The sequence below is a fragment of the Ambystoma mexicanum genome, chromosome 1q (assembly GCF_040938575.1).
Source record: "Ambystoma mexicanum isolate Mex_15411 chromosome 1q, UKY_AmexF1_1, whole genome shotgun sequence".
Lineage (NCBI taxonomy): Eukaryota > Metazoa > Chordata > Amphibia > Caudata > Ambystomatidae > Ambystoma > Ambystoma mexicanum.
This window is the reverse complement of record NC_090922.1, coordinates 389,646,959-389,674,482: the sequence shown is the minus strand read 5'-3', so window position 1 is coordinate 389,674,482 and position 27,524 is coordinate 389,646,959. Positions and strand designations below refer to the sequence as shown.

The 27,524-nt window shown below is 46.7% G+C and overlaps 1 protein-coding gene across 8 annotated transcripts in view; it reads right to left on the bottom strand.

Moving 5' to 3' along the window:
* The window catches only part of CHD9 (chromodomain helicase DNA binding protein 9), a 3,201,601-nt gene that overhangs the window by 312,097 nt on the left and 2,861,980 nt on the right, over window positions 1-27,524 (bottom strand). For 5 of the 8 annotated variants that reach the window (XM_069639531.1, XM_069639523.1, XM_069639522.1 and 2 more), the window contains one exon: window positions 4,906-5,178. In XM_069639531.1, the coding sequence (XP_069495632.1) occupies window positions 4,906-5,178 (273 nt within the window). The remainder of the gene's footprint in view (window positions 1-4,905; window positions 5,179-27,524) is intronic. The other 3 variants (XM_069639526.1, XM_069639529.1, XM_069639537.1) reach the window with 1 other exon arrangement.

The following is a 27,524-nucleotide window of genomic DNA, read 5'->3' as shown; positions in this document are numbered from 1 at the left end:
GGTGCGAGTTACCTTCAGGGCAGATTTGTACGGTACCTTACTGGTCGCGAACTCCACTCCAAGTCCACTCTTTGCTAGTAGCTCCTATTGCTCAGTTAGCCAGGGTTGGCGACCAGGCTTTTTCTGTTGCTGCGGCAAAACTTTGGAATGCCCTACCGCTACCACTGCGTAACACTCCCAACCATCTTGAGTTCAGATGGGCCTTAAAGACCCTACTGTTCTAGCTCTGTTATGTTTATAAATATGCTGTCTCAGCGCTAAGATACCCTTGGGTGATAGTGCGCTAGACAAGACTCGTTAACATAACATGCCAGAACATTAGAATCTATATCTTCCAATTCCAAAAGTTGCAGTTTAGCCAGCAAACCACCTACATCCTCTAGTAGTATTTCTTTTTGATTAAATAAAGTGTGTTGATACTAGTGTTCAATTTGTTTCCTTGCACTCTGGCATTTGGCAGATTAGCAAACAGAACGATAGAGAGAAAGAGATTTGTCCAACATTACACAATTTCTGTCAAATGGGAGTTAGAACTCTGATCTTAAGGTTCCAAACAACTTTTCTGCTGGACCTCTTTTTTATCTCCTCCCTTTCTCCATCCCTCCTTTGGCTTCTATGTTCTTTATTAACCTTTGCCTGCCTATGGCACCATGTCTAGAAGGTAGTGTTTCAGAATCAGTTACAAGTGGAGCTGCACAGAGAGCAAGAATGTGTGTGTGTGCCGGTGAGTGATGCCTGTGGGTTTATTGGGGGTGGATCAAGAGTGAGGCACTGCTTTTGTAGGAATTGCTGGAGTGCTTTGTTATGTATCTGTAGGGGCAATTGGGTGGCTAGGGAAAAGAGATTTGCATGTGGGACTGTTGGAGTGTGGGTATTAACCTCATGCAGGGTGGATGACGATGGAGCCATGTCTATGGGTTATGGGAGTAGGTGAGGTGTTCAAACCTGCCTGTGGGGGGAGTTTGAGTGGCTAGTGTGTGGCAATCTGCATGTGGGGCTGCAGGTGGGGGCAATGCCTTTGAGGAAAGGATGTGTCTATCTGTGGGGGAAGTGGAGCGAGTGTATGAGTTTGATGCATGAGCAATACAATTTCTGCAAAGGGTTATGCCGAAGTATTGCTAATTTTGATTGATCATTATGGCCAATCCAGCCTGATGTTTTTAATGATAAACAGCAAGATGAATATTGCCGTTCTCATTAATGCCAATAACCTGCCAATTAACCATTGCAGCAAATCCCTTAACTGCTCATCACAATTGTGATAATTTTGAATGGTTATTATTGATAATACCTACCACAGACAATATCGCCAATCCCCAACACACTTTAATTAGTGCTGATCTCTTCCCCACTGGTTGATTTTTAATGGTCTATTTGATTAACCAAATTCATAATCCTGTCCGATAGTCATTTTTGCTAATTCTGTTAAACATTATTGCTTTAAGAGGGCAGTAATGTACATCCTATCGGCAAATGTACTCAAAGAACATGTGCTTCAAATGCAGTGTTTATGTCTTATCTAAAAAATAATCGTGCTAGAGAAAGTCCCTTAAACTGCCTCAAAATAATGTATGCATGCTTGACTAATGACCCAATACTTTGTCTCAGAGCGGGAATAACTTTACAGTAAACCATTGTTTGTGGGAAATGTTTCATTTAGTGCAAGATTTTACAACGCTGGTTTATGTTGTTTCAAAGAAGAAAGACAAATACCAGGTTGTGTCAGGGTTGGCGGAACAAGATAATACTTTTGCAGCTGGAGTGCAGTAATACAAGAAAACAAGAGTATCACAAAAATAAAACGGAGCTGAATCACGATACACAATATGGATGTAAATAAAAACTATGAAGCCGGTGATCTGGTACAATTATCAAGGAATGCGTAGAAACGGGCATTATGCTTTTCGAAATCATTCAGGTTAGTCAAAAGGCTGTGCTATTCTGTCAAATTATGCAATGGCAAAACATGGAACAAATATCAAGTGGTAATTTGCATTAATGTATCTTCTTTATTTATTGGTAACTAAGTTCATCTTTAAATGTATAAGGATGGAGGAGTGCTGGCGTTACCACTAACGTTCACCTCTTAGGTCCTGCTTCACCTGTCCATGGTGATACTACTGCTAAGGTTCCATCAATATTCTGCACTACAATGAGAACAATCTGGTGTTAATGGTGGTGGGACTTCTGCATATGTAAAGCTTGTCAGGGGTCTCGGCTATAATATATAATTTAATAAAAACATAATAGTATCCTTAAACTGCATAATGCCGCCTCCTAATGGAAGTTCAGTGGCTGACAAATCCTGTTGCATAATAGGAAACTGCATGTCAGGAGGCAAACATTTCCCTGCATGACTCGCCACTCTGATTGGGAGTATGTTACTAGGGTTCAAGAAGCATTAATGGTTCGGCTAACAATTAACGGATCCCAGATGCAAGGACATTCTTAGCAAATGCGTCCATTTTCTTTGATTCTCTGTCAGGGGATACTGTCGAAAAAGTAACAGGCCAGGCTCCTGCAATCCATTTCTGAACAATAAGGAAGGACAATAAGGAACTGTGGGGTAGGGCGGGTACATAAAATGATCAGGTTGCTGGAGCTGGGTGAGGCTTTTTAACTACTACTGTTTTTGATATGGAACATAAAGGAGGCAGCTCCTTGATCACCTTGCTAAAGAATATGAGAGTGCCATGGGAAGCATCAGCATCCAAAATGCCCACACGGGCATAGACCTTACTCACAACTGTAGGGAGCCAAAAGGGCCCAACGTATCAACAGCCCTCATGTAGGCTATGTTAAATGACCAACAATCTTTCCCGAACGAGGAAGGCCACTGTTCTCATGCCGGCATTGTGCCAAATCAAGCAACTCCTCATAAACATGGGAAATGGAGCCAAACAATCGGGGGAGTGCGCTCTGGTTCACACCCATGTCACCTTGGCTTTCAAGGCCAAATGTTAAGTCTTCATGCAGCTCCCCTGAAAAGATTCTGTGTTATCCCGTTAGAAAGGTGACCCTGTTGGAGGGCACACAAAGAGGAGCCATAATTCAGGAAGTGAGCAAGATGACGAGAGGGGACCAAATGTGACCCAATGTATTGATAGAAAACGGTGCCAAAGGAGCCAGCACCAAAAATGTAGGTGTCATATGGGAACCGTACCAAAGGACCAGCTGCAAGAGCAGGCTTTAATTACGATAGCTCAGGACTGAACTCCTAGGTGTATGGTGGCTAGCCTGGCAGTGGCTTCCTCCATTGTCCAGTGAAGGAGTAGCGGTTTGAGATGGTGATGGAACTGAGATGAAAGATTGGACGTCTTGAAAACATTGGGCCTCGCAGCCCATAACGCTTCCTATGCCTGTGGAAAACAGCTTACTGTGGGGAATGCGGGTCATCTTGCTTATTTCATAAATAGAGACAAATTCCTCTGATGAAAGTGGAGCAGAGGTCCAGGAACCATGCCACTGATGTGACTGTATGAAGAGGATGATCTGCTTTGAAACAGGGACTTGGACCTCCTCCTCTTCCCCATCCCTTCCTAACCTAAAAAACATTCAGGAACAAGAGTTCCCTTGGGTTCTTTGGCAGAGAAACAAGCCTCACAGCTGCACGGAATTTGCTCAAAGCCATGAAGACTTTGCTGACATGGTAATACACCGTTTTAGGGTGCACAGATTGTCAGGTACCACATTACTCCGTACCAAATGCTTAACTGATGGCACTCTAAAACACAAATTGTTCTGCAACTGTCTTTACAAGGCTAGGTGCCTCATTTAGGTGATAGGACATAAAAAGAAAATTCCTTTCAAGAGGCTGACCACCCCACAAAAAAACCTGCAGAAAAAAATAACTGAAGTAAAAGTGTGGGCAGCTCAGTATGCACATAATTTGTGCCGCTTCTGGTGCACTGAGGCTATAGTAGTGTCGGCCTGAGTTAACATTGAGTTGTGCAGGCCCCTGGGTGGCAATTAAATGTTGCCCAAACAGTCTGTGACTGAAGGTCTATTTTAAGAGAAGAGGACTCTGGAAGTACAGTATTCATTCGAAATTAATTTAAAATGCACAGAATAAGTTTCAATAGAAAGTCCACGTTAGTTGTCTAGATACTTTTTTTTATACTAGAACTACATCTGTACGCATGTCTATGCCTTTTTATTGGAAACATGTCTGGAAAGTAAACAAAAGTGTTTCCAAAAGAAAGCCGACCTTATACCATTTGTAAGGTTTCAGCATGTTACATTCTCAAAACCACTGCCAATATTTACATGGGTGATCAGCAATGCCATTTTAATGCTGCAAAGCTAAAGACAAACTGCTGTGATGTCAAAGACCTGATATCAGCAACAGCACAACAAAATGGTCACCAAACTACGTTAGTAGAAATGTGAAGAAAAATTAAATCAAGCGAAAACAAGTTCAGCAAACGTTAATATTGATTTGCCTGGTCTGTCTTGCCCCTTTAAATTGCAAACACCATAATTAAAAAAATATGTATAACATGTGCCAATTTTTACAAACCACCATCTTCCTAAATACTAGATTAGTACAAAATGTTGCCTTGAGCAGAGCATTCCAAATGTTCAAACACAGCCAAATGCACTCTAAACATATATATTTTTAAGGAAGGTCAAAAAGCTATTAAACTGTTAGGAACTGCACAAAACACACTAAGAGACATATAACGGCAGGGTCACAAAAATTCAAGACAGCATTTTTTAATCGATGGACCAGCTAAAGGACTTTAACAATGTAAACATGGTGTACCCAAATAATGACATTCAAGTACCCGAAAACAAGTGTGTGAAAGAAGTAACTGAGAGTGAGAGCAGGCAGCCACTTTGCAGGAAAAGCATGCCGCACACCACAATCACAATCGGGTCCTAGGGCAATAAAAATAAACATACGTCATTGATGTTCACTGTAAACTCCTTTTCTCGAACATGCTTCTTCACCTTTGACATCTGTGGTGACAGATCGTGGTCTTCTTTAACGCAAACACTTGCAGATATTGGTGCATTAGAATCGCTTAAGTCTGTTGCAGCACCAGGGCTATCCAGGAGTTTGGTTGTGTAGAAAGATGCCACATTACTGTTGTCATAACTTCTTCTTGTTGAAGGCCATTTCCCCTTCAATACTGCCTGGCATATACTATCTAATCGGTTAATAATCACTCTGTCCTGGTGGAAAAACAGACACAAATATTAGGCCTTCTTACCTATATAATCTTTACACGCTTCTTTATGATGTGATCAGTTTTCTAAACGTATACGAAAAACATTTAAAATACATGGAATGTAAAATGTACTTACATTCAATTATGTCAGTTCGCATGCAAAATGTATTTCATTATCATATTATTTATCTATAAAATATTCCTAGCTGTCGGGCGGAATATGCCAGAAACCGGTCAGAAACACCTAAGCAGGCACAGAGGCACTACCTTTGAAGAGTCCATGGAAAGAACATTACCAGAAAGCAATTTCCCCTTCGACGGATTGAATTCTCCACAGATTCCTCCTCTTGATAGACTCCAAAAGCAGTGCCCATACAAGGAGGTGGGAATAGAAGCTACACCAAAAAACTCTGCAGCACTGCCCTACTGAAGAAGGGATCCCTGCCTCATGCAAGTTCTAAACTGTAATATTTGGTAAAAGTCTGCAGCGAGGCACATCTTGCAGCCTGACAAATATCCCATACTGGCATGCCCCTCTGGAGGGCAGATGAAGCCGCTACACATCTAGTAGAATGGGGTCTTAATACTGGTTGTGTTTCCTTCCCCACTATCTGATAACATTCCGCTATGCATAAAACAACCCAACATCAGATTTCCTGCTTTTTAACTGCCTGAGGATTGATGATTGCTGTGCCCAAAGCGGCCTCCAGCTTCACGGCCTCTGTTGCTCTCGACACAAACGAGATTGCGAACGTGAACTCAGAGACACAGAGACCCTCCGACGCTACACAGCCCTTTTCTTACCTTGCCTGCAGACAGTACCCGGATTGAACCAAGCAGCTGCCACCGCCACTGGCAGTTGCCGCACACACTCGTTTTTCTGTTTTTGGCGCTTTGGTGCCATAAGCCACCTAATCGCTAAATCATTGGTACTGTAAATGCAAAAAAAAAGGAGAAAGGTGAGTTTGGGAGCAGTGTTTGGCGTTGCAATGGCAACTTGCTGATGCCTGGGCGATGAAATGGCCAAAGCAGCATCCCAGCCTTGACCCTCTCGCTCATATCTGCCGGCCTGCTGCTGTTACCAGGGAGCTGTGCACGCTCCGAAGTAGGAGCAAAATGACTGCACTTAACTAGATGAACGTTGTATTTGGATTTTCTATGCACCAATCCGTTTTGTCAGTTGAACTCCTGTGGACTATGCATAAAGTCCAGCGCGGAGTGATCTCCTTTCAAGTCTCTTCTCTGCGCTTTAACAACTTAGGCAAAGAGCAGTATACAACTGAGCCACCCGTGCTGGTGTGGATTATAAATGCATGTTTGAAGAGACTGCTGGAGCATCGCTTCTTGATAGGGGCACAAAGTGACATCAGCCTTCTCCCCAGGTGCCCACTCTCTTTGGATCTGCTGGCGGTCTACACATCGGCAGTATTAGGAGACGTCTGCTTACTCAGGCATTAATTGGCTCCGGCGTGTTTTCCAACTTTCCTGCGAAGCGCTTTCTGGTGGGGGATCCCAAACACTGCCAGCCTTAATGGGGCAGCATGCCCCAGCTTTCGAGTGTGGGGGGCCCTGAGCTTTGCGCCACCAATGAGATGATCCCCTTTAAGGATGTATTTGTTCGACTAGTGCCTCAAAAAATTCAAGTTTGATACCTTTTTTTTAATGGACTGACTAAAAATAGTTTCCTAACACTGTGCAAAGCATGAGCCGTCAAAGAGTTGTGGGGGGTCAAATTCAGATCACATTGATTTGCAGGAAAAGGCTTTACAACCCATTTCTGGCAGCACCACTGGGGAGGAGCCATGATGATGTACTAACTGAGAGCCGTGAGCACTGACATGATCAACCTTACTGGCATAAGCACACTCCTGCTGCTCTATCTAGCCCTCATCCATCACTTATTAATAGGGGTATACATATGATATCAAATAACTAACCAATAACCACAAATAATGTCTGTTTTGTGACCCTTTGGAGCTTCAATGCAGTTCCATATGCCCAATTACATTAGGCCACCCTACCCCCACTCTCTCTACTATCACCCATCCTACCTCCAATATCTCTGCCCCCAACCACCCTACCAACTCTCTCTACCCCTAACCTACCACCACCACCACCCTCTAATCCCAACAAATCTACCTCTGATCTCTCCACCCCCAACCACCCTACCAACTCCCTCTACCTCAGCCTACCACCACTCTCTGTTTTTAACATATCCTATATTGAGTGAGGGGATGTCCCGTTAGGGTGTGTCAGAAAGGAGGGAATATTATTGTTTACCATTTCAGTGACATGAATAGTAATGTGCATGCACGCAACAAACATGTTGCTTATGACACTACCGGTGAATCTTTGGAGTCTAATGGCATCCACACGCTAGAGGTTACTGGTAAGTATCTGCAACTTAAGGATCCTATTCAGGATTGCAGAACCCATTCCTCACAACAATCTAAATCACATTCAGTTAGCAAGCACGTGGGGGCACAGACAATTATCTTTATCTGGCTAAGTATCTAAACCAACTATACTTCTCTGTTGAAGATCAAGCACCTTTTGCGGCTATTGATGGATACAAGGGCCAGAGAAGCAGAAAGAATGGATACATCTTTGGACATCATAACTTCCCTCTACGCATTGATAGGGAAAACTAACCTCATGAAGCAGTGTGGTTCTATTGAAAATGTGGATCTGCAGCCTTTGATGCTCGGCTGCTTTGACTTAGTGGCTGATGCTATCTGCAAGCAAGTATACTACGACCCTCACAAGGCGACTGTGTTGTAAAAATATTTGGAAGCCTCTCGGGTTATGGACAGGCCTTGTTGAGGCCTTCGCTGCCTGTACAAAAGCAGGCTGTGACTCCGCGCCCAGAGACACCTCCAGTTTACAAGATGCTGTCAAAGAGAGTGAAAGTGCCTCAAAAGTCCAATTAAGCAAGAGCCAAGGTTTTACACCAGGTAGCTCTAAGAAGCTGCTACGGGGCATCTAGCGAAGTGCTGGCCTTCGCTGCAAAAGTATAAAAAAAAATATCATGGCCCCTTTAGACCTCCCTTGGGGGATGGCGAGAACAACATTTGATATGCTGCTTTAAGGGACTAACACTCAGAATAAAAATGCATATAAAAGCACTGGGCAAAGCTCTATCAGAGGTACTTGGTTTTAATGACATTGCTTTCAAACTCCATGTATACTTATTCTGTTAGTTTGCATGTTTTGTAAATGCTGTAATGCACGCTTTTGTTTCACAAACCTGTATTTTCGTGCATGCGTTTTAAATTGCAGGGAGGCTTTGCGGTTAAAAGGAATTGAGGTGCTTGTAGATGTTAGGATTAAATTAAGCCATCTGTATGACACATGGTAAATACCAGGGGATCGGTTTGAGCAGGCACAGAGAATCAGCAGTGTCGAGGGGTGGAGCACTAAGAGTGCTCCCATAGTTGGCTCAAAGCAGCTGCTTATAGATTTATCTAGGGCAGAGCTTGAGCAAGCACTTGGGCAGGAGTGCCCCGGCGGCTTTAGTCTACCAAAGCATCAGAGAGGGTGTATGCCTGTGTGCCACAAATACCACTGGCTAGTTGTCTGAGACATGGGGTGCTGAATATTTCGGAGCAAGGCAAAAATGAGAAGTTACTCACCGTAGTTACCAATATACTCCTAGTCCAAAGTCCCCTTTCCTCCATACTGTATGGATGTCCCTCGCTAGGGATGGGAGACGGAAACTTTTTCACCAGAAAAAAATCGTATTCCCCTTTAAATTTAGAGGGGCACGGCCCTGGGAGCATGCACTCTCGACTCCGCCCACCGGCGCCACTCCTCAGTACCCATCGACGCGTTGTCAATATTACCATTGCCTAATGACACCAGTTTCATTAGGGGGGACGCTGGAGAGACGTAGGGAGGAAAGGGGACTATGGACTAGGAGTATTTTAGTCACTACAGTGAGTAACTTATAATTACTCCCACATCCCGCCCCCTTTCCTCCATACTGTATGGGTGATTACAACTGAAAGTAGCCCCAGGGTGGAGAGGTGACTTTCCTTAAGAAAACAAGTTCCTAAGTACTGCCTGTCCAAATGCTGCATCTGACCTGGATCCGGCATCCAAACAGTAATGTTTGCAGAAGGCCGAAGGGTTGGCCCATGTGGCCGCCCTGCTGATGACCTGCCATGGAACGTGCTTCTGGAACGCGACTGCAGTGGCCTTGGCTCTAACAGCATGTGCGTGCATGTTTGCCGAAAGCGGCTTGTGCTGCCCCTCATAGGCCTCCTTGATGGCCGAAACCATCCACCGTGCTATAGAGACCTTAGAAACACGATAGCCTGACCTTGACCCCCCGAAGATGATAAAGAGAGCCTCCGATATATGGAAGCTCTTGGTCCTGTCCAGATAGAATTTCAGGGCGCGCCTGACATCCAGACAGTGCAAAACTCTCTGAGCATCGTCCTTCGTGTCCGCTAAGAAGGTAGGTAACACTATCTCCTCATTTAGATGGAACAAAGAGACCACTTTAGGAAAGAACACGGGGTGGGTTCTAAGGACCACCTTGTCTCTGCGAAATGTAGTGTACGGTTCTGAAGCGCCAAGTGCCTGAATTTCGCTGAACCGGCGTGCAGACGTAAGACCCACTAGGATGGCTGTCTTGATAGTGACCAGCTTGATGTCCGCGGACGACACTGGGTCGTAAGGTTCGTGCACCAAGGCGCCCAACACTACATTAAGATCCCACACAGGGTGTGGCTTCTTGATAGGAGGGTAGAGCCTGGGGAGGCCCGCCAAATGTCTTTTCACCATCGGGTTGGAGGATGAAAATACCTCCTCCTCCGTGTTCCAGTATGCTCCGATGGCCACCAAATAGGTGCAGCATGTGTCGATTTGCACTCCCGAGTGTGCGAGGTGTGCAGAGAAGGATAGCACGTCGTCCAAGGTGCATGTGAGAGTATCAACCTCCTTGGACTCTGCTCAGTGGTAAAACCTAGTGCACTTGCTTTTGTACTGGCTCCTGGTAGCATTACTCCTTGCACCCTGTATGATGTCCAGGTTAGCCTGGGAAAGACACATATCTTAATGTGACCTTTTCAGGAACCATGCTGCAAGCGCTAACTTCTGCGGGGCGGGGTGGATGACCCTGCCCCCCTGCTGGGACAGTAGATGAGCTGGGCCCAGTGGAAGGTGAATCAGAGGTTGGTCCGACAAGCTTAGCAGCTCAGAGAACCATGGCCTCACCAGCACCAAGGAGCAACGAGAATGACTAAGAGGTGCTGGGACTCCCTTATCTTGCAGATCACCTTGTGCACCAGGGTAGTGGGTAGTGGGAGGGAACGCATATACTTTCATGCTGTTCCACTGTATCTGCAATGCATCTCCCAGGGAACCGGGACCCTGACCCTGCCAGGATGCGAACTGAGGGCACTTCCAGTTGTACCATGTGGCGCAGAGGTCCATTTGTGGATGACCCCATCGAGGACCTGATCGATCAATTGCCATTTGTAATCGTCCACGCCCAACCTGCTGAGCCTGTCCAGCTCCAGGTTCGATTCCCCCGGGAGGTGGATTGCTGTCAAGTGTATGTCGTTTGCCAGAGCCATTCTCACATGCTGATCGCCAGGGTGCTTAGAGAGAGGGCCCTGATGCTACCCTGCTTGTTGATATAATACATGCTGGTGGAGTTGTCCGTCTGAATGAGGATCATTTTGCCACTGATAAGCGGTAGGAAGGCCTTGAGAACCAACGAGATGGCCTTCAACTCCAGCCAGTTGATATGTGCCTCCTGTTCCTGAAGGGACCAAACTCTGTGGATGCTATGTTTGTCCAGGGTAGCTCCCCAGCCCTCCAGGGAAGAGTCAGTGGAGATGGTAACCTGTGGGGCTGGTTGACGGAATGGTCTGCCTATCCTCAGATTGCAGTCCGTGCTCCACAAGACCAGGTCCTGGTGGAGAACTGGAGGGATGCTGACGAATTCTGCCTGGAAACACTGCTTCTGATTCCATGAGGCTGCAAAGAGTAACTGCAATCTCCTCATTTTGAGCGTTGTGTAAGGTACTGCCAGCAAAAAATGCTGCCATGAGGCCAAGCAGGTGCTGGTACCACCAAGCTATGGTCACCTCCCTGTTGAGAAAATGGCTTGCGGCCTTCTTGATGGCAGCAATCCTGTCTTCAGGGGGAAAAACTCTCTCAGAGCTCGTATCCCAGATGAGTCCCAGGAAAGCCAGGCTCTGCGTTGGCTCCAGCTGTGACTTCTTGAGATTGATGAAAAATCCCAATTTGTGTAGCGTAGTCATGAGGGTGGAGGAGGTGTACTGGACCGCCCCCAAGATCTCGCCCTGACGAGCCAGTCGTCTAGGTATGGATATACATGGTGCCCCTGGGCCCTGAGAAGGGCTGCCAGTGCATTCATAAGCCTGGTAAAGACCCCAGGGGCTGAATTGAGGCCAAAGGGTAGAATCTTGTATTGGAAGTGAAAGCCCATGATCCGGAACCTCAGGAAGGATCGATGGGGCTGCCAAATCGGGACATGTAGGTATGCGTCCTTCAGATCCAGGGAGCACATCCAGTCTCCTTGGCACAGTGTCACCGCAATAAGCACTGGGGTAACCATCTTGAACTTTTGAAGCGGAAGGGAAAGGTTCAGGGTGGAAAGGTCCAATACAACTGTCAGGCCAGCCTGGTTCTTTTTCTGTAATTCTGGAGTAGAAGCCCATGCCCCGCTAGGAGGCTGGGACTTTTTTCACTGCTTGACTCTGTACAAGCGATCGAATTTCCGCCAATAGAATTGCCGTCCCAATCTGTGGGAGTGGCATAGAGGAGGGTGGGGCGGGATGTACCGGTAGGCGGTACCCTGAGGACACTACTGATAGGATCCAGGGGTCCACAAACCTTACGCGCCAAGGCTGTGCGTCAAGGGCAAGCGTGCCCCCCACCGGAGACATGTGGACCCAGAGGGCGCGTCATGCCTTCTTTCCCTCTGAGGCTGAGGAGGGGGGACTGAAAGAAGCCCTTATTCCCTGCCTTGTGCTGCTTGCGGTGGTGTTGACTCGGCGAACGGTCCGGCTGACTGGACCGTCATTCTTGGAACCCCCGGAACCCGCCGAAGACCCGTACCATGTCGGAACGCTGGTGCGTTTGACTGTAGGCCTTGGGTGTGGATTTCGGGAGGATGGATAAGGATCTTGCAGTCTGGGAACTGTTGTTCTTCTTATCAAGTTCCTCATCCGTGCTGGAATGAAAGGGATCGCTACTCTCAAATGGAAGGTCCAATATGGGCTCCTGGATGTCCGAGTTGACCTTGGTAGCCCGTAACCAGGCAGTCCTTCTCATGTCCGTGGCGATGCAGATGGCCCGGCCTGCGGTGTCAATATGCCTGACTGTGTACCAGAAGTTCCCGGAAGGAAGTCGTTATTTCCCGGCAAAGCCTCTGGTTAACGGATGCGAGCATGCTATCCGCATTAGACTGACGAAGGTGCAGCGAGGCGTTGGAATAGACCTTTCCATACATCTCCAAGATCTTCTCCTCCTTGCCTAGCAGAGCCGAGGACGAGGTGGCCGAGGAAGACTGCAGCTTCGAGTATATAAAGGCTGCAGCAATCACTGAGGAGTGTGGAAGAGGGTGTGCCGACAACAAGAGTGTATCCCCCTCTAATTGTCTGCACTTAGCGTTGAGGTTGCCTGTTGGTAGGCAGAGCTGAATGGGGGTTCAGCCATCCTATTTTGGCCAAGGCAACAACATCCTTCTGCATCGAAATCCCTGTTCTAGTCACGGAGAGTCAGGACCTCGGCCAGGACCCCTGCCTCGGGTTGTTCCACATCAGGCTGTGGAAGCCCCAAGTATTCGGCCAAACCTGCAAGTCGTTCATGGAAGGCCTTGGCTGAAGATGGTGTGTCGGGGTCCTCCTCCTCATCAGTGTCCACCAGGGTGTCAGGCTGGTCTGGCGCCGGGGAAGAGTGCTGGGAGCCAAAGGCTGATGTGTGGAGACCGGAGCTGGAGGCTGGTGTGGAACCGCCTGAACTGTAGGAGGCAGGGGAGCCGGAATCGAAGCACCCAGGGTGGGATAGCTGAGGCGGCGACAGGGCCCGAGGGACCGGCGCCAATGGAGGAATGACTATGGGCACTGGTGGCAGCATGTCCCTGATCACCTCCCGAAAGATGGAGCCCATCTGAGGGGACATCAGCCTGAGGAATTTCTCGAAAAACCTGTCCTCACAGGCTGGTGGGGTGGCAGGTGGTATTGACGGAGTAGCGGGCGGCTGCTGGGGCCTGTGCATACTCTACCTTGCTGGTTGCATGGGATATCTGTGATATATTTAAATCACAAACTAAGTGTTTGTCCACCCACGGGAATTTTCGGCTACACTTAAGGCAAAATTTTAATGGTGTATTTTCCATAATTATGCGTTATGGAAACGGCAGCTAGGCGAACAAAGTGTGGGAAGGGGTGAATATGCATTCTAAAATGGTCTCCCACCTCCCTCCCTACTGTCTGGGCTGAGGCCCGGAGCGGCCTTCCAAGGCGGAACGGTTTATCGCAGTGTCGCAGATGGGCAGTTTTCTTTCTTCACCGGCGTGGTGTTTCGGCAGTCGATGAAAGGATAGAAAGAAATACTATCATAATTGTGAAAAGTTAATGGCTTATTGCCGAAAGGTACTCCGCTATACGCGTCCGTATAGCATGGCGGAAAAAAACAATCTGAGGGACACGTGAGGGGTCATAGGTGCAGTGGACGTCACAGTAGCGATAGTATTACTGGCACGCTCTGTCGACGTCCTTTTTTCGAGTTTCGAAAACAACAACTGCAATACTCCGCAGATTCCACTAGATGTCGGCCTATGCACAGCATGTGATCTAAGCAGATTTCACAAGCCTCAGAAATATATATATATATTCTCCTTCTCTCTTTCCCTCCTTATCACTAAAGATATCCCGCAGCGCTCTCTATTTGAGAGGATGGCAAAGAGGAATCCGTGAGAGTAGCCATCAGCCCATAATTTGTTTGTCTAATGGTTGGCGTCCCCCCACGGATTACACATCCTCAGATAGACTCTCACGGTAGTATTTAATATAGAATATAGGTGGGAGGAGAGCAATGAAGTTTCTCTGAATACGGTAACTCTAAAAGAACTAGCATCTTGAGAGTTCGTAGTGTCTAGACAATAGTGCTTTGCCAAAATGTGGACAGAGGCCCTGGCATATATCCTGGGCAAGGGAACCCCACATCAGCCATTCCTTGAGTGGGATGTGCTCGGAACCCCACAATGGCTTTGTTATCAGCAGGTCTGTAACCTTCAGTAATACAAAGAATGAGTCTTCTGGAAATTCCATTGTCACCACCGAACCAGCCTTGGGGCCTGCATAGGCAACAAATAATTAGTCATTGGGCTCATTGCGAGTTGATGGTATATTGGTGGTAATACCACTGAGATACCACCAAACAGTATTACCGGTACCGCCACTTGATCCGGCGGTATTTGGCAGTGTAAAACCCCATGGATTTTTGCTGGTATTACCACCGTCGGAATTACCAGATGGTAATACCACAGAATTTCTGAGGTAAAGTGGAGGAGTTGCCTCCAGCTTGAACCTAGAGGTAACTCGTCTACTTTACTTCCAAAAATCGGTGATATTACCATCCGGTAATTACGCCAGAGGTAAAACTGGCAAACTTGGAGTTTGGAGGTGCAGGAAAAATTGAGTTAAACGGAATTATCTTCACTTTTTTCTGCCACTGCCAAACTTGTTATGAGCCCCTTCGTTTCTTACCTTTCTTAGCCTGGAGATGTAAAAGTTGAGAGTCCCCTTGTGGTCCAGTCGATGTAGCTTCTACTCCTTGTTGGATGGGTGAGGTGGGTTGCACTCTAATGATAAACTTAGATGCTGAAAAAGAAATGTAAGGGGAATTTATCGAAAGAGCCTGAAGCATGCGATTGCCACTAAAAAGGCTGTTTTCGGGGGGTCAACAATCTGATTGAGCAGGAATGCATCTGTTCAAAAGGAGCAGCCATCTGAACTTTACAACCAGATTCAAATCCCATGGTGGCACGATAACTGGCTTTGATGGGAAGTTATTAACCCCCACAGGAACTGCACTACTGTGGGGATAACAAAGAAGGTGCCCTGCTCAGAAATTTCTTCAGGAAACAGAGATGGCTGCCAGATCCTTTCAGCGACCCAATCTGCAATCCTTGTCTGGCAAGGGATAGGAAAAACTAGAGGACTGATGCAGCAGGCCAAACTATGGGGTCCCGAACCCTCCCTCTACACCAGGCACAAACCTTTTTCCAACAGCAGTTGTATATGGCCTTGGTAGCTGACCAGTGATCAGAGAGAGGAACCTCTCTGATTTAAGACTTCACAATCCCTGTACTTTAGCCTCTCAAGAACCAAGATTGGAGACTGAGCGTGCTAAGGCTGGATTGAAGGACTAGTCCCTCCCACTGAGACAGGTGATCCATCTCTCGTTGGACGGCATTGAGATGTGCAGACGGCCAGTTCCAGAAGGTCTACATTCCATGTCCTCCACTCCCAGTCCAGAGCAATCGGAATCATCATGGTACTGAAACTCTGTAATCTCCTGAGAACCTGTAGAATGACCGGAATCAGTGGGAATTCATAGACAAGGTCGAAGTTTCATTCAACTATGAACAAATAGAGCAGAACTACTGGCACTTCCTGTTGGCAACGTCAGGCCATCTGTATGCTGTGTTAAATACCCACCAGAAGGATCACCTTCCTTCAAAGAGCACCAGCACTGTCATGATGCCTACCTCCAAGGTGCCAGACAAGACCCAGCTAACCCAGAGGCAGACATCATGTCTTCAAGGGAAGTCACAACAGCCTCAAGTAGGGGCTCTTTGGACTCAGTCCTGGCGCCTTTGGCGCCAGGCTCATATCGTGCCACAGTCCTGGTGCCATAGGCGCCAGGCTCATAAAAGGGGACTTTGTGTTAAAGGTGCTTAGTGTTAACTTACCTGATGCAGACCATGCTGCAACATCCAGGCCTTCTGAGGCCTGAATGGGACTACTTTATATTTGGAACTACTTAACCACACGGGTGTGGTCAGGAGAGGAATACATACCTGAGAGGAAGGATACATACCTGGAACTACTTTGAAGGCTATTTAAGCCACGCCCAAGCAGCAACTCACGCTTCGCGTTGTTCTGCATCTAGCAGCTGGACGCTCACCGTGTTTGCTCCTGCATTCTGTCTTCTGCCACTCCTGGCAGCATCCTGGTACACCTGCAAAGAGAGAAGAGAAGAGAAAAGGGTAAAGAAGAGTCCTTACTTGCTAAATCCGCATTCCGGAGACATCTCGCCGACAGTCCTGAAAAGGAAGACATCCATTTAAAAGCACATTGCATCGATTGCTGCAGCGCCGCATCTCACTCACCTGTACAAGGTACCATCACGTTCTACGGCGACATCTGGACTCGCAGCCACATCACCGCGCCTAGGGAGAAAAAGACAAGAATAAAGGTGAGAGGGGAAAGAAAACAAGGAAACCTTAATTTCCATTACACAGCTTACCTGTTGGGTTATTCCAACTTCATTTCGGGTCGGTCCCGTGTCCTGGCATTTCCGGACCCCGGCCCCTAAGGGGAAAAAGAGACATCAGCGTTAGTGGGCGCATGAAAAGACGTTACCCAACGCCCATTAAAGACTTACCTGATTTCTTCTGGATTGATCTTTGTTTCAGGTCGGTGCCGCATCCAGGCATTTCCGGACCCCGGCCCCTATGGAGAAAAAAGACATCAGCGTTAGTGAGCGCATTGATACAAGGACACTGAGAGAACTCTCATCAAGCTCACCAGAGTCTCATTCTTCGGTTCCACAGCTCTTCTCGGAATAGTTTCCGCACCTGAAAAAGAGACAACGAACAATTATTATTGCGGAATAATACTCATTAACAGAATCCTTACGGTACTATACCGGGAAAACAAAACTTGAACCCTCTACAATCAAAATCCCAGTGAAGTAACTGGATACAATGCGCCCCTGCATGAGAAGCAGGATGGAGAGCTCAACCTTTCAAACCCTAAGGTGAGACTTCACGTGGGGGTTGCAGGAGGGTTTCGTAGAGGGGTGAGAAGGGAGCGGGAGGCTTATACTTTCTCCCGCAGATTGTTAATACTCCCTTTTCACATACAGAAAGATAATCCTGCGAGCCAGACAAGCCAGATTCGAAGGTCCGGTCCAGTCCATCTTCCGGGTCCTGCGCTTCACCATAGAAGAAGCAACAACACTCCAAACCAGACCTGCGCCTCCGTGGGAGTCAGGTGAGCGTAACAGAACGCGAAGCCTACCTACAATTTCCCACCTGGGCGCTATGGAAACTTCTGAGACAGACCAGCTGGCTCAGCTTTTGGGGGAATTAAGGGCAGAAGTACACTCCGCCCGCCAGGAAACTAATGCTCTCAAAAGAGAATGAATCTTATCCAAGGAAAGAACTGATGACCTGGCCAAACGATTGTTGCAGGGTCAAGCAGGACAAACTCCTTTACCTAGTTCTGGGGGTAATGCCTCGTCAATGGTTTCGAATAACCCGGTACAAATCAATCTACCTGGAAACATGCCTTTGGCCCCACGTGAACGTTTTGCGGGGGACCCCAAGAAATATGCCGTTTTTATGAACCAATGTCGCCTACACTTTCTATGCAGACCTGGGGCCTTCCCCTAATGATCAAACCAAGGTAGCCTTTGTATTATCTTATCTCAGTGGCTGTGCTGCCGATTGGTCTGTTCCGTTGGTAAGTCAGGATGACCCAATTCTCCAGGATTTTCAAAGCTTCCAGGCGAGCATGGAAAGATTATTCGCTCGACACTCTCAGGGACAGGCCTTTGACAACAAACTACTATCCTTACGACAAGGTAACCAAGATCTCTTATCTTATATTGCCACCTTTAATAGGCTGGTTGTAGAAACGGGGTGGTCCGAAAATGAAAGGATCACACTATTTCATCGAGGCCTGCCCGGAGAACTTAAGGATGTTGTAGCTCAAATAGTAAATCCACCTCAAGCCTGCGCAGAATACATAGACTTAGTGGTCCAACTTGACCACAGACTGCAAACTAGAAAAGCAGATCGGTCCAAGTTCGAAACTCGAGTGCTGATCAAAACTCACGCTAACCCTAAGAGTACCGACGTTTCAGAACCTATGCAGATCGGCGGTGTTAAAGGACCATTGACGCAGAAGGAACGAGAGAGAAGACAGCAAAAGCAACTATGTCTCTATTGCGGGGCTTCTGGTCACTTTCTACGAGACTGCGCGGTAAAGCCACCTAAGAAGGTGGTTGGAGCCACGGACAACAATTTAATAGAACCTGATTCGGGAAACGGTCAAGCCCGACAAGCGTAGAGGTCCGCTTGCCGAGCTTCAAAACAGACTCTTTGACCTCGCATTTTGTCATGCCAATGGTGCTCGTGGACCCGAAACAGCCTCAGCGGTTGCATGCTATAAAAGCATACATCGACAGTGGAGCTATTGGAAACTACGTAGATCGTGAATTGGCCTCCAGGATTAATCTTCCTCTCCGTCCGAAAGTTAACAAGGATGTCATTACTACAGTAGATGGAACCGAAATAGCCTCAGGGCCGGTAACACATTCCACTACAGAAATGACACTAGTGGGACAGGATGGACATCGGGAAGCAATTGTGTTCGATGTAATCAAGGCCCCACAATTTCAAGTAATTCTAGGAATCCCTTGGTTAGAAACACATAATCCTCAAATTGACTGGCGAGCAAAGAGAATAACCTTTCCTGATTGTGAACTGACTTGTTATCCAAGAAATCCAGATATGGGTCTGGCCACAGTAACTTCCACCACGATACAACTACCGGTTGAATACCAAGAGTTCCAAGACGTTTTTCAAAAAGAACAGGCGAACACGTTACCTCCCCACCGGTCGTACGTTTGTCAAATCGACCTGGTACCCAATGCTCAACCGTCCTGTAGTAGGATTTATGCTCTTACTGAACCTGAGAACGTTCATTTGCCTCAGTATTTAGATCAGTATCTTGCCAACGGTTTTATTCGCCCGTCAAAGTCTCCTGTTTCCTCAGCTCTGTTCTTCGTGCCGAAAAAAGAAGGCGACCTTAGAACATGTATTGACTACGCCGCCCTAAATCAAATAACGATTAAGAATCGTTATCCTCTGCCTCTGATCCCTGAACTTCTTGACCAGGTAAAAGATGCTTGTATATACACCAAGAAAGATCTCAGAGGAGTTTATCACCTGGTACGTATAAAAGAAGGCGACGAATGGAAGACTGCATTCCGCACCAAATATGGGCTCTTTGAACATCAGGTGATGCCCTTCGGATTATGCAACGCACCTGCCGTCTTTCAATACTTTATGAATGATGTTCTTCGGGAACTTCTCGATGTTTGTGTCATCGTATATATCGATAACATCCTGGTATACTCCTCCTCGGAATCCGAACACAGAAAACATGTCAGGGCAGTTCTTGAGAAATTGCGCCAGCACAACCTGTTTGCGAAACTCGAAAAAATGCGTTTTTCATACCACAGAGGTCGAGTTTCTCGGATTCATCCTGACACCTAAAGGAGTCCGAATGGACTCGCGAAAGGTGGACGCCATCCTCAAATGGCCATCTCCCAACTCTGTTAAGGGGGTTTAGAGTATGCTTGGCTTTGCCAATTTCTATCTAAGATTCATCCCGGAATTTTCTCGAGTGGTTCAACCCATAACAGCCCTCTTACGGAAGAATAAACGCTCGAATGGACTCCTGAGGCAGAACAGGCCTTTCAAGACCTAAAGACCAAATTCACCTCCGCCCCTGTATTGAAGCATCCGCGCCCAGATCTCCCTTACATTGTTGAAACCAACGCTTCCAGTTTGGCCATGGGTGCTGTCTTGTCTCAAAGGGATCCAGAAACAACCAGATGCACCCTGTAGCCTTTTGGTCCAGGAAATTCACGGCTCCTGAAATCAATTACGCAATCACCGACAAAGAATTACTAGCTATTAAGTCCGCCTTCAAGGCTTAGCGTCATTACCTCCTCGGCGCAAGACACACCAATACGGTGATTACAGATCACAGGAATTTGCAATATCTAAAAACGGCCAAAGCCCAATCATCCCGCCAACTCCGATGGGCTTTATTCTTTGCAGAATTTGATTTCATAATCACCTACCGCCCTGGTTGCAAGAATGGCAAAGCGGACGCTTTATCCCGGATTGGAATGGATGAAACAAATTCAAACTTAGAACCAGTACCAATTATACCTGAACGAAGAATTTTAGGCTTGACCTCTTTACAAACTATAGAGGACGTTCAAACTCGAGTTAAACAACTTTTAAATTCCACAGCCTTGCAAGAATGGACTCAAAAGGGGTCACACTTTTCCGTTAATAACGATTTACCGTACTTCCAGGGGCGGTTATTTCTGCCCAACAAAGAACTGCAAGAATTGGTCATTGCTCACTATCATGATAAATTAATGGAAGGACATCCTGGTATCGCAAAAACTGAGGAAAAGATCAAACGACAATTCTGGTGGCCATCCTGGAGAAAAGACATAAAATCTTTTGTGATGTCTTGCGGAGTTTGCGCTCAAAATAAAGGTCAAAAGAAGAGACCAGCCGGTCTCCTACAACCCTTGGATATTCCACCGGCCCCTTGGCACACCTTGTCAATGGACTTTATTACTGACCTGCCTCCTTGCTATGGATATAACACTATCTTGGTAATCGTGGATCTGTTCTCCAAGATGGCCCACTTTATCCCTTTAAAAGGGGTACCTTCAGCCTCCATCTTGGCCAAGGAATTTCTGGAAATCATAGTTCATATGCATGGTTTTCCATCCATATTAATCTCAGACCGAGGAAGCCAATTTATTTCCCATTTTTGGAGGAAATGTTGCCAACTGGCACAAATTGATGTACGCTTATCCACTAGTCACCACCCCCAGACCGATGGTCAAACCGAGAGGACTTACCAAACCCTTGAACAATATCTTCGGTGCATGTTGCATCAATCTGAAAACAGCTGGAAAGATATTCTATGGATAGCAGAGTATGCATATAACAATTCTGTACATTCTGGAACAGGACAAACCCCTTTTTACACCTTGTATGGTCATCATCCTAGAACCTCAGACCTAGACCTTCCTCAAAACCTGGAAATGCCTGCAGTTGATCATTTGCATTCTACTATAACCCGAGCCTTCAAGGAAGCTACAACTCATTTGCAACAAGCCAAGAAAAAATACAAAGAAAACGCTGATCTACATCGGAGTGAAGCACCTTCGTACCAGATTGGAGACCAGGTGTGGCTGGCAACCAAGCATTTGCCTCTCAAAGGACCGCAGACTTTTAATCCCAGATACATTGGACCCTATCCCATCAAAGCTATAATTAACCCGGTGGCCTTTAAACTCGATCTACCAGCCAACATGCAAATTCATCCCGTTTTTCAAACATCACTGTTAAAATCAGTGCAGCCTGGAACCAGACTAAGCAAACCACCTGAACCGATTCAAATCGATGGGGAATTAGAATTTGAAGTTAAGGACATATTGGATTCCAAAATGTTAAAATCAAAACTCTTCTATCTAGTTGATTGGAAGGGGTACGGACCTCAGGAAAGATCTTGGGACCCAAGTGACCATGTACACGCCCCGCGATTAGTGCAAAGATTCCACCGAAAATTCCCAAGCAAGCCGAAACCCCCGGAAAGGATGACCTTGGGAGGGGCCTTGGGAGGGGGTACTGTCATGATGCCTACCTCCAAGGTGCCAGACAAGACCCAGCTACCCCAGAGGCAGACATCATGTCTTCAAAGGAAGTCACAACAGCCTCAAGTAGGGGCTCTTTGGACTCAGTCCTGGCGCCTTTGGCGCCAGGCTCATATCGGGCCACAGTCCTGGCGCCATAGGCGCCAGGCTCATAAAAGGGGACTTTGTGTTGAAGGTGCTTAGTGTTAATTTACCTGATGCAGACCATGCTGCAACATCCAGGCCTTCTGAGGCCTGAATGGGACTACGTTATCTTTGGAACTACTTAACCACACGGGTGTGGTCAGGAGAGGAATACATACCTGAGAGGAAGGATACATACCTGGAACTACTTTGAAGGCTATTCAGCCACGCCCAAGCATCAACTCACGCTTTGCGTTGTTCTGCATCTAGCAGCTGGACGCTCACCGTGTTTGCTCCTGCATTCTGTCTTCTGCCACTCCTGCCAGCATCCTGGAACACCTGCAAAGAGAGAAGAGAAGAGAAAAGGGTAAAGAAGAGTCCTTACCTGCTAAATCCGCATTCCGGAGACATCTCGCCGGCGGTCCTGAAAAGGAAGACATCCATTTAAAAGCACATTGCATCGATCGCTGCAGCGCTGCATCTCACTCACCTGTACAAGGTACCACCACGTTCTACGGCGACATCTGGACTCGCAGCCACATCACCGCGCCTAGGGAGAAAAAGACAAGAATAAAGGTGAGAGGTGAAAGAAAACAAGGAAACCTTAATTTCCATTACAAAGCTTACCTGTTGGGTTATTCCAACTTCATTTCGGGTCGGTGCCGCAACCTGGCATTTCCGGACCCCGGCCCCTAAGGGGAAAAAGAGACATCAGCGTTAGTGGGCGCATGAAAAGACGTTACCCAACACCCATTAAAGACTTACCTGATTTCTTCTGGATTGATCTTTGTTTCGGGTCGGTGCCGCATCTAGGCATTTCCGGATCCCGGCCCCTGTGGGGAAAAAAGACATCAGCATTAGTGAGCGCATTGATACAAGGACACAGAGTACTCTCATCAAGCTCACCAGAGTCTCATTCTTCGGTTCCACAGCTCTTCTCGGAATAGTTTCCGCACCTGAAAAAGAGACAACGAACAATTATTATTGTGGAATCATACTCATTAACAGAATCCTTACGGTACTATACCGGGAAAACAAAACTTGAACCCTCTACAATCAAAATCCCAGTGAAGTAACTGGATACAACGCGCCCCTGCATGAGAAGCAGGATGGAGAGCTCAACCTTTCAAACCCTAAGGTGAGACTTCACGTGGGGGTCGCAGGAGGGTTTCGTAGAGGTGTGAGAAGGGAGCGGGAGGCTTATACTTTCTCCCGCAGATTGTTAATACTCCCTTTTCACATACAGAAAGATATTCCTGCGAGCCAGACAAGCCAGATTCGAAGGTCCGGTCCAGTCCATCTTCCGGGTCCTGCGCTTCACCATAGAAGAAGCAACAACACTCCAAACCAGACCTGCGCCTCTGTGGGAGTCAGGTGAGCGTAACAAGCACCTAGAGACAGGAATTTTACTCTGGTGTCAAAAGGGCTTGGGTGAAAAGGCAGGAGGAATACCACCAGGCTCTCTGCCGGGCTGCAAATGAAGGCCAAGTGGTGGTTACAAAAGAAGAGACATAGAACAGCAACCATCCATCTCCACCATTAGACCTTTCTCCTACCTGATTAAGAGGCACAGGTCTTGGATGCACCTACGACAGGTTCTACGTAACAATATATGATATGTTAATGAAGCAAGGAATAACCAGGACACAGCCGGCAATGGAGTGCGGTTGAGATGGAGAGGCAGAAAGGAAGGACAGACACAGGATGCCCAGGGAGGCCTTACAGTCCACAAGATGTTAAGCACAGAAAAGGGGGCCTGATTCGAGATTCGGGGGCGGCACAAAGGCGCAACACGATCTAGCTGGGAGAGTTTGATGGGGTACACAAGTCCGTAATATCCGAATTGCCAATGGGAAGATCCAGTCACGAAAGTCTGGAGTGCAGAAAAGGGAAAACATACGTAAAACCACCATAAGTGACAAACTTGGATGAAGTCAGAGAACACAATTTTTTAAAAAGACCGAAAAAGGCTCCAAAATATCAGGAAAGCAAAGAAAAACAAGAAGCGCTGAAGTCCAGGGAAATCCAAGAAAGCAGTCTAAAAGGCAGAAAATGGGTAAAGAATACTGGGAAACCGTTCCAGAAAAAGGCAGCTCCGAATGAAAGAATGTGCATGGAGAAGCTCTGACCTGTTTTACACCTTCAGGATTGCGGGCCTCCGTGCCACCATGCTGTGATTGGTTGGGTCCATTGAGATCATGGCATTGGGACACCGTTGACGCACCTCCTAGCGCAAAGCATAGTCTTCCGGCAGTGTTGCCAAATTCAGGAAGGCGGAGAGCCACAGGAGCTCAGGGCCACCACAGACAACCAAACCAAAGCCATGCCAGAAGCAGCATTACAGTGTCCACCAGAGCAAATGCTGAGAGCCAGTCAATCCAGGACGGGAAGAACCGACATTTTGAATTGGTCATTTCTCAAAAACAAGTTGAGGAGTCAAGTCCAAGATGCGATGAGATCTGCCGTCTTCTTCACTACCAAACATTTACAGAAAATGTCATTGTATCAATTTCTCCTCCTCTGAGCAGATTCTATCACTGCCATTTGCAATACTGTCTGAACTTCCTCTAGGAGGGCAGGGCCTGAGGATGATACCCTCCCCCCTTGGGTGGGTGGTCTGGAGGTCTTCGGATAAAAGGCCGGCACTACCCAGAAACAATGACCTGCAGCACCGAGGCATCTTAAGTAATGCCTTGGCAGATGCCCAAGAACTTAAAGACCCTTCCTTCCACCGGCTGAATGTTTTGAGGTGCCAAATCAAAGAGTCTTCTGTGAGGCAGTTGGTGCCGAAGCACTCTGGGGCTAAGCATTCTGCAAATTCCCTCCTCTTCCCGGATTAATAAACCATTGTTGCACCCCTTGAGCGGCAGAAAACTAGATCTACCTCACAGCCAAATGTTCGGAAAGGCTTATATCTGCAGCCTCTTGAGGAGGATGATGTAAATGGGAGGTTGGTCTGCTCTTGTACTGCAAAACCTAAAGACTTGGCTGTAGCATTAGATTGTTTAAAGTTTCCCAAGGACTCACTTATCTTGGCTCAATACAAGTTCTGTCAAGCAGTATATATAGTAATTTTGTTTATTACAAAGGCCAATATTTGCATCCCCCTGTGTCTTCTGACACTAGGGCTTTCCCCATGGCTCTGGCCACACAGTCGGTTATGCCCAAACCCGGGGCCTGACACGCCACTTCCTTGCCGTTCTCTATTAGCTATTTAAATCCAACCCTCATTTCTTCTCCAGGGATGTGTTTTGCTGCCTCAGAGATCACTCTTCATAGGCAATTTGAATATTCGGCCAGTGCACATGAGGAGTTTATCGCCTTCAAAGCCATGCTGCCAGCACCAAAAATCGTTTTACCTAGGGCATCTAGCTTTTTACTCTACCTATGCTGATGTTGTAGCCTGCACAAACAGGCTTTCTTGAGTTGGGTGCATTAATAAATATGCCAGGTCCATCGATGTTGGATTGCATGTTTTTGCCAGTTCTTTGTTTGCTGTCAGCACAAGCAAGACATTAGCGGGACATGACAGGGTTTGCCGACTGATGGATGTCGGGTAAACTGTATCGATGCATTTGCTTGGATGGGACTGAGTCCCAAGAAACCCAAAACCATTTGAAAAAGTCGCATTCGGGCGCATGTAAGTAGTCACCAAGCATTTGCTTGCTTAACTTTTCCCACCCCTCAGCTGAAGTGCTAGCCATTGGGTTACTTGTTTTGTATACTGGAAAGGCAATATCACCATCATCTGTTCGGCATTGTAGTCTCTTTTTGTGCGAACAGGATGAGGATGACTGTCTCGACTCACTTAGTGATTGGGACCTTTTGTGGTGCTTTTTGTGCGTTTTACATCTGCCTTCATTTTTTTCCAGAAGGGTCTTTCTCGGGTGTTGGAAGGCCCGCCACCCTCCCGTCCTTCGATGATCGGCTTCTGGAGGGGGTTTTGTGCAATTTTGGGGAGCGCCCTACCGACAATTTGGCCACCCGTTTCATGAGTGCTTTCAGGTTTGTGGACTGGCAGAAACTCAGTCTGAGGCATTGTAGCTGTCCCCAAATACCCCACACAAATAGTATGGAGATCAGTGACTGACATCTTCACACTTAAGTCACTGCACAGCTTAATAGCAGTTGAAAATGTTTACTGAGGAAAAGGAAAGCGTTCTAAAGCAGCATGCTGGGTATGCAGAAATAAGGATTTGAGGTCATAGGGCATCGTGCCTCCCTTTTGTACCGATAGCATTATCACTTCCGGTGCCGAGTAGCAGACTTGTGGATGAACTTGATGCCAATGGGCATGATCCCCCCTGATGGGGTACAAAGGTTTGCCGATACCAGTCACAAATCTGAAGATGAGGAATCCATGGGCCATCCATTCGAATTGCACATTTTCCTGAATAAACAGAGATAATCTGAATCTGATATCCAGTGACCATTCATATCTTGACAAGTCTGAGACACAAGCTAGCGGCAATGTTTTGTTCTTAGAAATGTGTGTGTATGGCACATGGCTGACTGTGTAAACTAACTGTACAAGTCATTGAATATGGAAGTACACCCCCTTCCCCTTACTCTAATTCAGCGACAGACGCTTACAGACATTGACATCCTGGATATTGATACCCAAAATTACTTGGCATTCTGTAGAGGTTCCGAAAGATTGTTGTTAGGAACTAAAACCTTAGAGCTCTATGACCACAGAATTTATTTTAAAAATTTAGTTTTATTATCATTTTCACATAATACACTTTAAACAAATAATAAAATTACAACCATGCTTTCAGTGAAATATGCAGATTATTTGTTTATCTTACTTTTTTCTGTCTGTGATAATATTACAAAAATATAAACAGAGACGTCTCTAGACTAATGGAAAAACCTAAATGGACTTTTACAAATAAAGAAAGATGATCCCTTGGCACAATTCTCTGTCTGAAATCTGGTGGAAGGCTCCTTCAAAAAGATAGCCGGACGGTCACTCATTCTTCAAATGAGTTTAACAGCTGTATTGTAAGTCACATGTTTGCTGCTAGAGGCCGCTTGAAAGGGTTGTGTAAAAACCTCCAAGAATAATGTTTTTACCCCATTTTGGATATTTCCTTAAATGGAGGACATAGGTTTAGAAATCAGTCAAAAATACAGACTGCCGGTGTAAAAGAAAAAATGAAAGAAAGCACACTGTCAAAAGAACATTGGTGGGGGTATGAACAAAATTACTTACCTCTATGTAATGTTTTTTCTGATTGATGTTCCTCCCATGTATTCCTATCTCCCACTGCATCCGCTCTTTGGAAACGTTTCCGGCATCAAGAGGCGCATTGCGGCACTCCCCCGACGCCTCTACGGACCACGCACTGGACATGAGGTCGGGGCTAGTATGTATTGAGGCACCATAACCTGTGACCCTAGTTCCACTCTTTATCCCTAGTATTCGGATGCTGAGGGACGACTGAACCAAGGTGTATGAGCTATCCGCCAAGT